Consider the following 12335-nt stretch of genomic DNA (forward strand, 5'->3'; position numbering starts at 1 on the left):
GGGCGGGGACTCAACGAGAGCCAATAGGACGTGAAGAAGGTGGTTCCATGGGCCAATGGCTTGGACGACGGGGCGGGCTTTCGATGAAGGGAAGGCAGTGGGAAAGATGGCGGCGGCCCTGCAACACTCTGGGTGGTGGCAGCTGTGGTGGCGGCGTTTGTCGGCTCGGGATGGGTCCAGGATGTTGCTCCTTCTTCTTTTGTTGGGGTCTGGGCAGGGGCCACGGCAAGTCAGGGCGGGTCAAACGTTCGAGTACTTGAAACGGGAGCACTCGCTGTCGAAGCCCTACCAGGGTGAGGCGCCGGGGGCGAGGTGGTCGTGCTTGGGGAGAGCTTCCGGACCTGAGCTTGTCCGTAGAGGCGGAGGCGGTGAAGGGCTTCATGGCCCCGAGGATGCTGCCGGCTGTGGGTGGGGGCACCGGGGGCTCTCGCTGTGTTTGGGAGCCACGGGTACGAAGGGCAGGGGCCCGTTTACCCTCCCCCCCGACCCCAGAGTTAGCCCTGGGAGTTTCCAGCAGGTCGAAGCCGCACTCTCGGATGCCGCTAGCGCCGGGCCTGGAGGAAGGGGAGCTTAGAGTTGAACAGGAGGAATGTGGGAAGGGGAGAGAACTGCGACCGATGGGAGTGATTGAGGGCCACTAGCAATGAGCCGGGCTCCGGATGGAGCTGTGGATGTGCTAGAAATAAAGCAGGCGGCAGAGGTAGGGTAGAACTTGGCCGGACTGAGAAGATAAAATTCTGTTGTCAGTTAAGACACGTGTTCTTCTCCAGTCCAGGAGCCCTATTGATGAAAGAGGCTGGTTAGCTTTGCTCTGTTTAGTGTTCGTAGGCCGCTAGGCACAGCTTATCAACCAGAAAATTTACACGGTTAGCTACAAAGAGGACCAAATCAGTGTAGATGGCTTAATTAACACAAGTCTGTTTCCCCACTGGAAGGTATGGGGACAGCAAACAAACAAAAACACAAAGTGCAAGAGTGTATACACTGCTGCTAAGGGTGATTATTTACTTAGCAGATGCATCCAGTGCCTTCTCGTTGCTAATACTGTGGGTTATACAGACACAAAGTTCTCACTCAAGGGGCTGATAGTCTGAAGTAAGGAGAAAAGTAGCTTCACGCTTGGATTGTTCAAAGAATGTGATTAAGCCCCAGAGCCCCAAAGGGTCAAGCTCTTTTGGTATAACTGGGGAAATTTTTTATTTCATGGTGCTAAAATTTACTCACATACAAAATGGGGAAGAATGGATCTGAGCTGTGGCTACTGTGGCATGGATAAAGTGACAGCTCTGATGTGCTCTGGGGTCTTCACCTGAGAAAGTCTTCGTGAAAGGAAACTGTAAAGATGGTAAAGAGTTGAGATGTTATGAGTGACAGAAGGTGGGAGATCGAGTGACATGAAAGGAAAAAACGGTGATGCCTCCAGCTTTCGGAGGGTCCACGGTGGCTTTCCGAACGGGTTGGTGTTGAAGAGAATGAACTGATCTACTTCCTCTCCGTAGGTGTAGGCACGAGCAGTTCCTCCCTGTGGAATCTGATGGGCAATGCCATGGTGATGACCCAGTATATCCGCCTTACCCCAGATATGCAAAGTAAACAGGGTGCCCTGTGGAACCGGGTGGTAAGAATCTTTCTCCCTCCTGTGTGGCTGACCCAGAAAGTACTAAAAAGTTCACCAGTGGCATACTGACTTAATTTCACTGTCTATCCCAGTATTCTGTCTTCTGTGGATATCAGGGATTTTCATTTCAGAGATTATCATGACCTTCATAATGAAATCAGATATTTAAGGAGACACTCTGTTGCCCTAAGTATAGCAGATAATCAATTTTGATTCTATTTTCTGAAAATAGAAAAATAGCAGTCTTTAATTCCTGATTGACCTGATAGTGTTATTTTGCAGGTTAAGTTAACTCATGTTTAATTACTTTGCTTTATGAAATAGAAGACTGCTCTTTTAAATTTATCTCAAGCTTCATCCCAGTAACACCCCCCCCCCTTGTTATTTCCCTTTGAGTCGAATTTTAAATTTTATTTTCGTGTAAAAGCCACTTTGAGCCCTTGGTCATTTTATTTGTCCTTCTTCTCTGGGCCTTTTCTAGCTACATTGTCTTCCTTGAGGTATGGCGGCGAGAAGTGAATGCAGTATTCCTGGTGTGGCTGCACTGTGATTTTGTACAAGTGTAAGATGATGCTTTCTTTTCGGTTTCCAGGGCTCTTTCTCAATCTTTTATGACCACTTTTAGGAATGACCTTGGCATCCTTTAACACTTTCTTGTGGGTTCGTAGAAGCTAAGAACTTACTTGTACATGGTTTTTATCGTTAGTTGTAGACAAGTGAATCTCAGAAAAGGAAATGATTTATTTCCCCTGTTCATTTTGTGTGGCAGAGAACTCTAAAGGAGCAGTGGGATGAGAAGTTTCTACGTGGAGCTGTTTGCACAAGCTGGCCCCTTATCCCAGATTGCAGTGCTGAACTCAGTCTTGGACAGAATGCAGGGCAGTGTGTTCTGGTAGAAGAGGTGAAGGGCTGGCAGTTGAAAGACTTGGGTTCTCAATCTAGCTGTATCACAGACCCACTGTGAGCCCTGGCCGGTATTTATCCTCTCTGTTTGCAGTTTCTCCAACTGTTAAATGAGCTTCATAATATCTGTTCTACTTGCCCACCAGGATTATTGTGAGAATAAAATAAGGCAATAGACATGAAAAAGCTTTGGAAAGTTAAAATGGTTATAGAAATGTGCTGTTGTTTGTTACACCTCTGTTACAAGGTTCACTGATACAGGTCTACGGATTATAAATGATTGTGTCCAAGACTTTGCTGCTGTCTTGCTAGCTGTCTCTACTTAACCCTTTTATGTAGCAGTGATTCTAGTGTAGGATCTAGTTATCTTGCTCTTTTTCAGATTCTCTGATACCTGTATTTTTTGTTATTTGACTCTCAGAATGAGCTTTGGCATTGTTTCTGAGTTATTTGAATAGGATGGATTTGTTTGAGCAGTTCTCAAATTTGGCTGTCCATTGGAGTTGGTGGCTGGGTCCCACCCCCAGAGATTCTGAAATAATTGGAATGGGGTGCAGCTTAGACACTGGGATTTTTAAAAGCTCCCTAGGTGAATCTAATATGCAGCAAAGTTTGAGACCCACTGTTAGACATATCCCTGAGCAAAACTGTATAGCATTGCGCTACACAAGGCCAAGGATAGATGGCAGATGCCTCTTGGCTCAGTGTGAACTTCTCTGGCCCTGCTCTCTTCCCAGGGGCATCATACCTACCCATTGGCTACGGGGCAGCTTCCTGCCACTGAATTTCACTCTTGCTATGAAATCTAAATGAAATAGCAGAAAGATGAGAACCCCGAATGACAACACAGGGATTGGGCTTATCAGAGGAGGGAAAGCTATTGGAGATTTCAGGGTTGTTTGGTGAACTCAGGAGTATCCATACCCCTTTTATTTTTGACTATGTACTCCTAATACTAACACTTTTGGAAGATTTCCCAGAAATTAAAAATGAAAACTGAAAATAATCTAGCAGTATGTTGCTGAAGAGCCAGAACAATCTTTTTTTTTTTTTTTGGCCACGCCACGAGGCCTGTGGGATCTTAGTTCCCTGACCAGGGATTGAACCCGGGCCCTCGACAGCAAAAGAGCGGAGTCCTAACCACTGGACTGCCAGAGAATTCCCCAGAACAGTCTGTTTGGAGGGCCTTTGTCTGAACCCCACTGGTCTATCTGCTCTTCCTTCCCTTCTTTCTTCACGGTGAACTTTAACCAGGAGCCTCTGTAAATCAGATGCCCACTCTGGTTTGAAAGTCGGTTGAAAGTGGTTGAAAGTGTTCAGCTATTTAGAACACTTAACCATCTACTTACTTCCTTCTCCATTTTTCCAAGGTTTTGATACACAATTCAAAAGAAGAAAAACAGGGCTTCCCTGGTGGCACAGTGGTTGGGAGTCCGCCTGCTGATGCAGGGGACGCAGGTTTGTTCCCCCGTCCGGGAGGATCCCACATGCCGCGGAGCGGCTGGGCCCGTGAGCCATGGCCGCTGGGCCTGCGCGTCCGGAGCCTGTGCCCCGCGACGGGAGAGGCCACGGCAGTGAGAGGCCCGCGTAACGCAAAAAAAAAAAAAAAAGAAGAAGAAGAAAAACAAGAGTCTGTTTGGTAACCACCTCCTTAAATGTTTTTCCACCAGAGGCTGTCCCTGTGCTGGGGATGGTGGTGTTCTCCTTTGGTGCATTTGTGCTGCTTGGCCGTGGGCCTGAGGTTGGTGGGGGCATAGCTTACCCTTTCTCAAGGGAACTCTGAGGTGCCCCTCAGCTTGGCATAGGGCAAAGTCTAGCCAATTAAAGTTGTTTATAGCATCTGCTAATTATTTCTGGAGACCTTTGCAGAATGACTTAGCTTATGTTTTTCTTTTGTAATGAATGAGGCTTTGACCCTTCTTGAAATCCAAGCTTTTTAGAGTCTTTCTGTCAGAGGGGTGATCTTAAGTTGCAAGTGAGTGTTAATTAGTCAGCCACCTCTGCTCTGTAGACTGAGATCCTTTGCTGGGTGGATGTAGGATCACAGTGCTCTAACACGAAGTTCTCTTGTCTTTTCCAACTTTGGAGTGCTGTCCTGTTTCTGTTGGGAGATGGTGAAGATAATGGGGAGGTTTATTCACTTTTCATATTAAATATCATATACAGTTGAATGGCTCGATCTGTTTAATTTTACCACACGAACACTTTAGCAAGTCTTAGATCTCGGTTTTACCCCTTAGCCTCATGTCACCTGCGTTTGTGTTTTCCGAGTCTGTAGACTGTGGATGAGGGCCTGAGGGCTTCGTGTTTCATGTTCCTCACTGATTCTAGGGTCTTTTTCACTTTAGCCATGTTTCCTGAGAGACTGGGAGTTGCAGGTACACTTCAAAATCCACGGACAAGGGAAGAAGAACCTGCACGGGGACGGCTTGGCGATCTGGTACACGAAGGATCGGATGCAGCCAGGTACTGGGACCCTGGGTTGCTCTTGTGGGGTGCGTGACAGGCCTGCTTTTTTGTGTGCCTTCTTTTTGAGAAGGGCGTGTCTCCACAGTGCCAGCGGTTTTCCCTCTCCCTTGATGTCTGTAGATAAAGACTGGCCTGTCTAGTCTCTAGAATGGGGTCTGAGTCCTAAAAGCAGCTGAACTTGACTCATCCCGGGGTGATTTCTTGCTAATTGGTAACTTCCACTTTCCCTTTGAAACCTCCCGGCCCGTTGGCCGGAGGAAAGCACTGCCTGTCCCGAACACTGACATTGGGCATGCTGGTTTCTTCTGGGCATGCGTAGTGACCGATCTCAGAACTCCTGAGTCAGGAGAAAGGAGAAGAGTTATCTATTTTTCCTTGTTGTGCGGGAGCCATTGCTCCAAGTTGTGGCAAAACTCAGCCTGATTTGACCTGATCTCTTCTGCAACAAGAAATGGAAACTTGGGAATTCAGTTCTCTCAGGGGTGTAGCCGTCACCAGGTGTTTGTGAAGCAGAATTCTTTAGGGTCGCCTTAGCAACCAGTTTGGATCAGGGAGCAACTGGGGTGCTAAACAGGGTGGTGCTGGCCTTCCCTCTTTCCCGCCTTTAATGACAAACAACTGCAGGTGCTTACTGGGTGCTTGGTACAGGCCGTGCCCTTCACTGGGTGCTTTTACAGCCGTTTCCTCGTCTTAAGGAGAGGCTGGGGAGTCTTGAATTTCATGTTTTCCTCTATCATAGTGGTGTATTATTCCTTTATCAACTCTTGGCTTTATTTCACTGTTCATCTGTTCTTTCTCTCTAGGGCCTGTGTTTGGAAACATGGACAAATTTGTGGGGCTGGGAGTATTTGTAGACACGTATCCCAATGAGGAGAAGCAGCAAGAGGTAATGGCAAGTGTCAGAGCTTAGGTCAGCTGCCCTGACGTCACAGCCCTTTGCCTTAGGAATGTTGTTCAAGAGGAAACAGAGGGGAAAGAAAGTGAGGGGTTCGGTTCTATTTTCTTCACCTGCTGAACTTCAAGAGTTAATGTCTCTGTCAGGGTGTTTTCTAGATAGAGCTGTTTATGGTGCACAGTCTTGGGAATGGCTCTCGCGAATGGGGCTTTTTCTTTCGTGTTAACAGTGTGCTCTCTTGTGCGCGTTGGGAGCCCCTAGGCTTGAGCATGCGTGGCTGGTTGGTGCGCCTAGGCCAGCACAGAGCAAGCTGAATTTATGTACCCCCACTCCCCTGACGTCCTGTATCACTGCTGAGCTCTCTTCTGCAGCTGCTCCCCCTTGCCAGCATCCTCTTCTTCTTCCTCTTCTCAGAGGACTGCACGGCAAGTCTCCTCTCTTCTAGGAAAGGCTGTAGAAAGAAATTGATGAAATCTCAGCATTTTGTTGAAACCCAGTATCTGGCTGTTGGCAGAAGCTTCTTGCTGTTAGCTGACCCTGAGTGTTCTTAAGTACTGTCTTACATTAGCAACAGGTCTGCGCTCGCTCTCTGCCTAACGGCCCTAAGAGCAGATGGTGGGAAGATGATCAGGACACGTTGTTGCTGGGTATCCTGTTGCTAAATAATATTTAGCAAGGAGGGCAGGATTAGGAATGGAGGCAGAACTTACTGTACTTTTTTCCCCAAAAGTTCCTTATGAAAAATTTCAAACTTATAAAAAAATTGGATGGACAGATCATTGTATATACAACACCCAGATTCAACAGTTTTTCACATTCCCCACAGAGTTCTGCTTAGAGGAAGTGGAAAGTGAGACCTGAGTTAGGAGAGGAACCTTTGTTGTGGGTCAGTTATAGACTTGCTTCTCCACGTTGCTTCTGGGCTCTTCTTCCGTCCATCAGACCTCAAGTACTTTCAAGGTGCCAGGCCCTGGGAATTAGCGAGACCAGCACAGTCCTTGCACCTAGTAGCAGGGGTGCTGATGTAGTAGTGAGGGTGCTGATGGGGGTGCTCCAGGGGGGCTATAGGAAGACCCAGCAGGAGCATCTAACCTGGGGTGGAACGGTGGTGGTGGGGACAGTGGTTGGGAAAGACTTCTTCCAGGAAGTGACATTGACGTTGAAATCTGCAGACTTAGGAACCAGTGCAGAGGGAAAAGCCATGTGTTATGGTGATAAAGTTAGAGAAGGGAAAGTGGATGTGAGGGGGAAAAGGGGGGTCAGGGAGAGATGAGGGTAGAAAGAAAAACAGGGCCCTCAGTCTCGCCATGTTCCAGGGCCGCCATTCACATTGCATTCTTTGCTGCTAACACTCTTCCCTCTTGAGCAAGTTAACTGGCCCGTGAGATTGAGCAGCGTCTCCTTGGGGAGTTGGTGACTTGGCTGTTTAGACCTGCAGCAGAGCAACCTGAATGTAGGTGACTCGTCCTCACCGTGCACATTGTGGGGCAGGTTCTGAAGGGTGGTGTGTCTGTTGGGGAGTCTGGGTTTCTAAGTATTTTAAAGGGGTAAGTACATTAAAGGATTTTAATGAGGGGAATGTCATGAGAAGGTTTGCAGTCCCGCTGAAGAAATAGTGGTGGTAGTTAGAAATACATCTGAATAAGAGGTGTGGGCTTCAGGGCTTGACTAGAGTTTTTTGTTTTTTTTTTTGCGGTACGCGGGCCTCTCACTGCTGTGGCCTCTCCCATTGCGGAGCACAGGCTCCAGATGCGCAGGCTCAGCAGCCATGGCTCACGGGCCCAGCCGCTCCGTGGCACGTGGGATCCTCCCGGACCGGGGCACGAACCCGCGTACCCTGCATCGGCAGGCGGACTCCCAACCACTGCGCCACCAGGGAAGCCCTTGACTAGAGTTTTAAACGTGGCTCCCTGTTTCTCCCAGAAATAAATCGTTCAAACTCTTTTAGCTTCCATTTCTCCATCAGATAGGAGTAATTCTGGTTGAGAGGGCAGATCTGATGGGCCTCATTTTGTAAGGAGAGTAGATGTTAATCAAAAAAAATTAGTTTCAGATGGTAAAAATCGGGACTTCTTTTCTGCCTTACTCCCAGCTGCACTTGGAATTACCTGGAGAGCATTTAAAACTATTGATGTCCAGGCCCCGAGGTCAGAGAGCCTGATGCTGTTTGTCTTAGGTGCAATCTGGGTACCCTTACTTTTTCAAAGATCTCCAGGTGAGAGTCCCATACATAACCAGGTTGAAGAACCCCTGGATCAACGTCAGGTCATTGTTTCCTTATTATTTATTAAACAAATTTATTTATTAAAGCTAAATTTAAAAAAACCGAATAAAAGCAGTTTCTGTTTTTCAGTGGCTGTTATGTGCCAGGTACTTTGCAGTTATTATTTTGATCCTCATCAAATCTCTTTATAGTCAATATTATTCTTCCCATTTTACCAATGCATAAACAGAAGGCTGGAGAAGTGTCTTGTCTAAGGTGACAGCCAATGTAAGGTGGAGCCAGATTTTGAACACTGGTCCACCTGATTCCACAGGCTGCACTTGTAATTATGGTGCTCTGCCGCCTCCCATCCGTTTTTTCCTTATGCCAGGATGATTTCCTTGGGAACGGAGACCTTCATTCTCAGAGTGACCTCCTCTGCAGTTTCAGTTCTCAGAGCTTATGCTCAGTGCAGAGAGTGGAGAATGTGTACTCCTCTCTGCATCCCAATGACCTGGCACTGTCTTAGAGGGTGAAGTCAAATGTGTTTTGTTAGCGCCATGGTTTTCTTTGACATCATACTTGAAGGCGCCAGCCATCGTTTTGAGTGCTTTTACATGTCTTAGCTATTTATCCTAACAACCCCTTGGGGTAGATATTATTATTATCCCTACATTATGGGTAAGAAGCTGAAGTACAGAAAGGTTAAAAAAAACTCGTCAGTGACACCCAGGTAGTGGGTTTGACTCCAGAGACTGCAACCTCTTTATTTTGCTCTATTATTTTGAGCTCATAAGGAGAGGGTGACAAATATAGTACCTTTTGAAAATTTGGAAACGTCATGTGTTGAAGATATGCTGGACGAGGAGGACAAGGAGCAGGCAGGAGGGGCTGTGGAACAATTCAGCAGGTCACTCAAGGCAGTGGCAAAATTGTCTCTCTGGTTTCTTGTTTCCTTGTCACCAGAGTGCCCTTGACATCGTTGCTCAGTTCACTGTCTACCACATTTGTTCATGAGGAAATATTGGGAAAACACTAGCAACATTAATGCATCTGAGAAGGGGGTGAGGGAGTTTAGCCTTGCTCCCTGAAATCTGGACACATTGTTCAAAATCACAACCTCAGTTCCCCCATGAGCAATATAAGAATTGTTGTTTAGGTAAGTCAAGAGCTTTAGTATTTGAAGAACAGGGTACCACCTGTGCCACAGTGAGATTGTCAGACCATAAATGGCTGTTAAAATGATAGTTGAAGAAATAGAAAATCTGGATAGATTGAATTGGTAATTAAAAAGTGACTCACAACGAAAAGCTCAGGCCCAGATGGCCTCACTGGTAAATTCTACCAAACATAAGGTAGAATTAATACCAATTCTCAAACCCATATGAAAAGTCAAAGGAGCAGATGCTAACCAATTCATTCTTTGAGGCCAGTATTATCCTGATACCAAAGCCAGATAAAGACATCACAAGAAATGGAAAGTACAGACCAATATCTCTTGTGAGTATAGATGTAAAAGTCATCAACAAAATACTGGTAAACCAAATCTAGCAACATATAAAAAGGAGTATACACCATGTATAAATACACTATATTCTAGGAATTCACAATTGGTTTAATACCTGAGCATTAATATGATAGACCATATTAATAGAATAAAGGACAAAAACCATATAATCATATAGATGTAGAAAAAAGTATTTGACAAAATTAAATACCTTTTTATGATAATAAAAATACTCAACAAATTAGTAATAGAAGGGAGCTTAACCTGATAAAGGGCATTTATGAAAACCCTACGGCTGACATCATACTTAATTGTGAAAGACTGAATCCTTTCCCCCTAAGATCAGGAATAAGGCAAGACTGTCTGCCCTTGCCTCTTCTATTCAACATTGTACTGGAGGTTCTAGTCAGGGCAGCTAGTCCAGATTGGGAAGGAAGAAGTAACGATTTCTCTTTGTAGATGATGTGATCTTATCTATAGAAAATGCTAATGAATTCACAAAAAGCTATTAGAACTAATGAATTCAGCAAGGTTACGGGATATAAGATCAACATACGAAAATCAATTGTGTGTTATATTCTTGCATTGAACAATCAGAAAATGAAAGTAAGAAAACAATTCCATTAACTATCGTCAAAAAGAATAAAGTACTTAGAAATAAATTTAACTGAAAAACTTATACTCTGAAAACTATGAAGTATTGTTGAAAGAAACTGAAAAAGAGCTAAGTCAGTGGAAAGACATGCCATGTCATGGATTGGAAAATTTTGTATCATTAAGATGGTGATACACTCCCCACATTGATCTACAGATTTGAGGGAACTCCTATCTTTCAAATGCCTAGCTGGCTTCTTTGCAGAAATTGACAAGCTGATTCTACAATCAGTATTGAAATTCAAGAGAACCAGAATAGCCTCCTCTTGATTAAAGAGGAGCAAAGTTGGAGGACTCACACTTCCTGTAATTAAAACTTACTATAAAGCTACAGTAATAAAGACAGTGTGGTACTGGCATAAGGGTAGACATATAGGTCAATGGAATAGAATTGAAAATCCACACATAAATCCTCACAATTATGAACAAGTGATTTTTGATAAAGGTGCCAAGTCAGTTCAATAAGGAAAGAATCATCCCTTCACCAGATGGTGCTGAGACAACTGGATATCCATAGGCAGCATAATGAAGTGTTTCCCTACCTCACACCATACACAAATGTTAACCCAAAGTGGATCAAAAACTAAACGTGAATCACCAAAATTAAAAAGTTTTATACTTTGAAGGACACTATCAAGAAAGTGAAAAGACAACCCATGGAATAGGAGAAAATAAATGTGAATTGTATATCCGATAAGGGACTTGTAACAGTTCCTTATATATTCTAGGTACAACTCAGTAATTAAAAAGATGGCCCAAGTGAAAAATGGCCAAAGGATCTGAATAGATACTTCCCAAAGAAGAGATATAAATGGCCAATGAACACATGAAAAGATGCTCAACGTCATTAGCTCTTAGGGGCATACAAATCAAAACCACAGTGAGGAAAAAAAGACTACAATGAGATGCCAACTTTATATCCACTTGTCTGGCTAAAATTAAAAAAACAGATGATAACAAGTTTGGTAAAGATGTGGAGTAATTGGAACCTTCATACACTGCTGGTGGGGATGGAAAATGGTACAGTTGTTTTGGAAAACTATTCCATAGTTCTTCAAATGGTTAAATGTAGAGTTTATATGATCCAGCAGTTCCACTCCTAGGTATATACACCCAAGAGAAATAAAAACATGTCTACACAAGAAGTTACATGAATGTTCATAGCAGCATTATTCATAATAGCCAAAAACGAACCCAACTCAAATGTCCATCAGCTGATGAATGGATAAGCAAACTATATCTATACAATGGGATATCATTCAACATTAAAAGGAAATGAAGCATTGATACATGTTTCAATGTGGATGACCTTTGGAAAGATGCTAAGCAAGAGAAGCAAGTCACAAAAGACCACATATTGTATAATCTCATATATAAAAAACGTTCAGAACAGGCAAATCGATAGAGACAAAGTAGATGAGTGGTTGCCAGGTGCCAAAGTAGATGAGTGGTTGCCAGGGTTGGGGGCTGGGGTGGGGAGAGTGCACAGGGTTTCTTTTGGGGGTGATGAAAGTGTTCTACAGTTCATTGCAGTTATCATAATCTTACCTGTGAACATACTAAAACCCATTGAATTACAGATTTTTTCTTTTAATTAATCTATTTACTTATTTATTTTTGGCTGTGTTGGGTCTTCGTTTCTGTGCAAGGGCTTTCTCTAGTTGCAGCAAGCAGGGGCCACTCTTCATCACGGTGCGCAGGCCTCTCACTATCGCGGCCTCTCATTGCGGAGCACAGGCTCCAGACGCGCAGGCTCAGTAGTTGTGGCTCACGGGCCCAGCCATTCCGCAGCATGTGGGATCCTCCCAGACCAGGGCTCGAACCCGTGTCCCCTGCATTGGCAGGCAGACTGTCAACCACTGCGCCACCAGGGAAGCCCCTGAATTATAGATTTTAAATAGGTGAATTGTGTGGTATGTGAGTTATATCTTGGCATTGCTAACTTTTTACAGTGTTGATTAAAACACAACCTGATCATCTTTTCTTGGCACCAGGAAGTCATCAGCTCATGGTCATCCGTTTCTCAGGAGAACCCAGATGTTGGTGAAAAGTTGCAGAGAACTCAGTAGCAGTCTTGGAGTAGGAA

General features: G+C 44.7%; 1 protein-coding gene across 7 annotated transcripts in view; it reads left to right on the plus strand.

The window, feature by feature from the left end:
* LMAN2L (lectin, mannose binding 2 like) overlaps positions 1-12335 on the plus strand; it is a 39954-nt gene that overhangs the window by 15327 nt on the left and 12292 nt on the right. Inside the window, exons 1-5 of one of the 7 annotated variants that reach the window (XM_029231864.1) lie at positions 113-1618; positions 2100-2180; positions 2388-2592; positions 4870-4987; positions 5794-5876. In XM_029231864.1, the coding sequence (XP_029087697.1) occupies positions 4978-4987; positions 5794-5876 (93 nt within the window). In that variant the 5' untranslated portion in view covers positions 113-1618; positions 2100-2180; positions 2388-2592; positions 4870-4977. The other 6 variants (XM_029231861.1, XM_029231863.1, XM_029231862.1 and 3 more) reach the window with 6 other exon arrangements.

This window comes from Monodon monoceros, unplaced genomic scaffold (genome assembly GCF_005190385.1).
Source record: "Monodon monoceros isolate NGI ecotype Baffin Bay Population unplaced genomic scaffold, NGI_Narwhal_1 Super_Scaffold_19, whole genome shotgun sequence".
Classification (NCBI taxonomy): Eukaryota; Metazoa; Chordata; class Mammalia; order Artiodactyla; family Monodontidae; genus Monodon; species Monodon monoceros.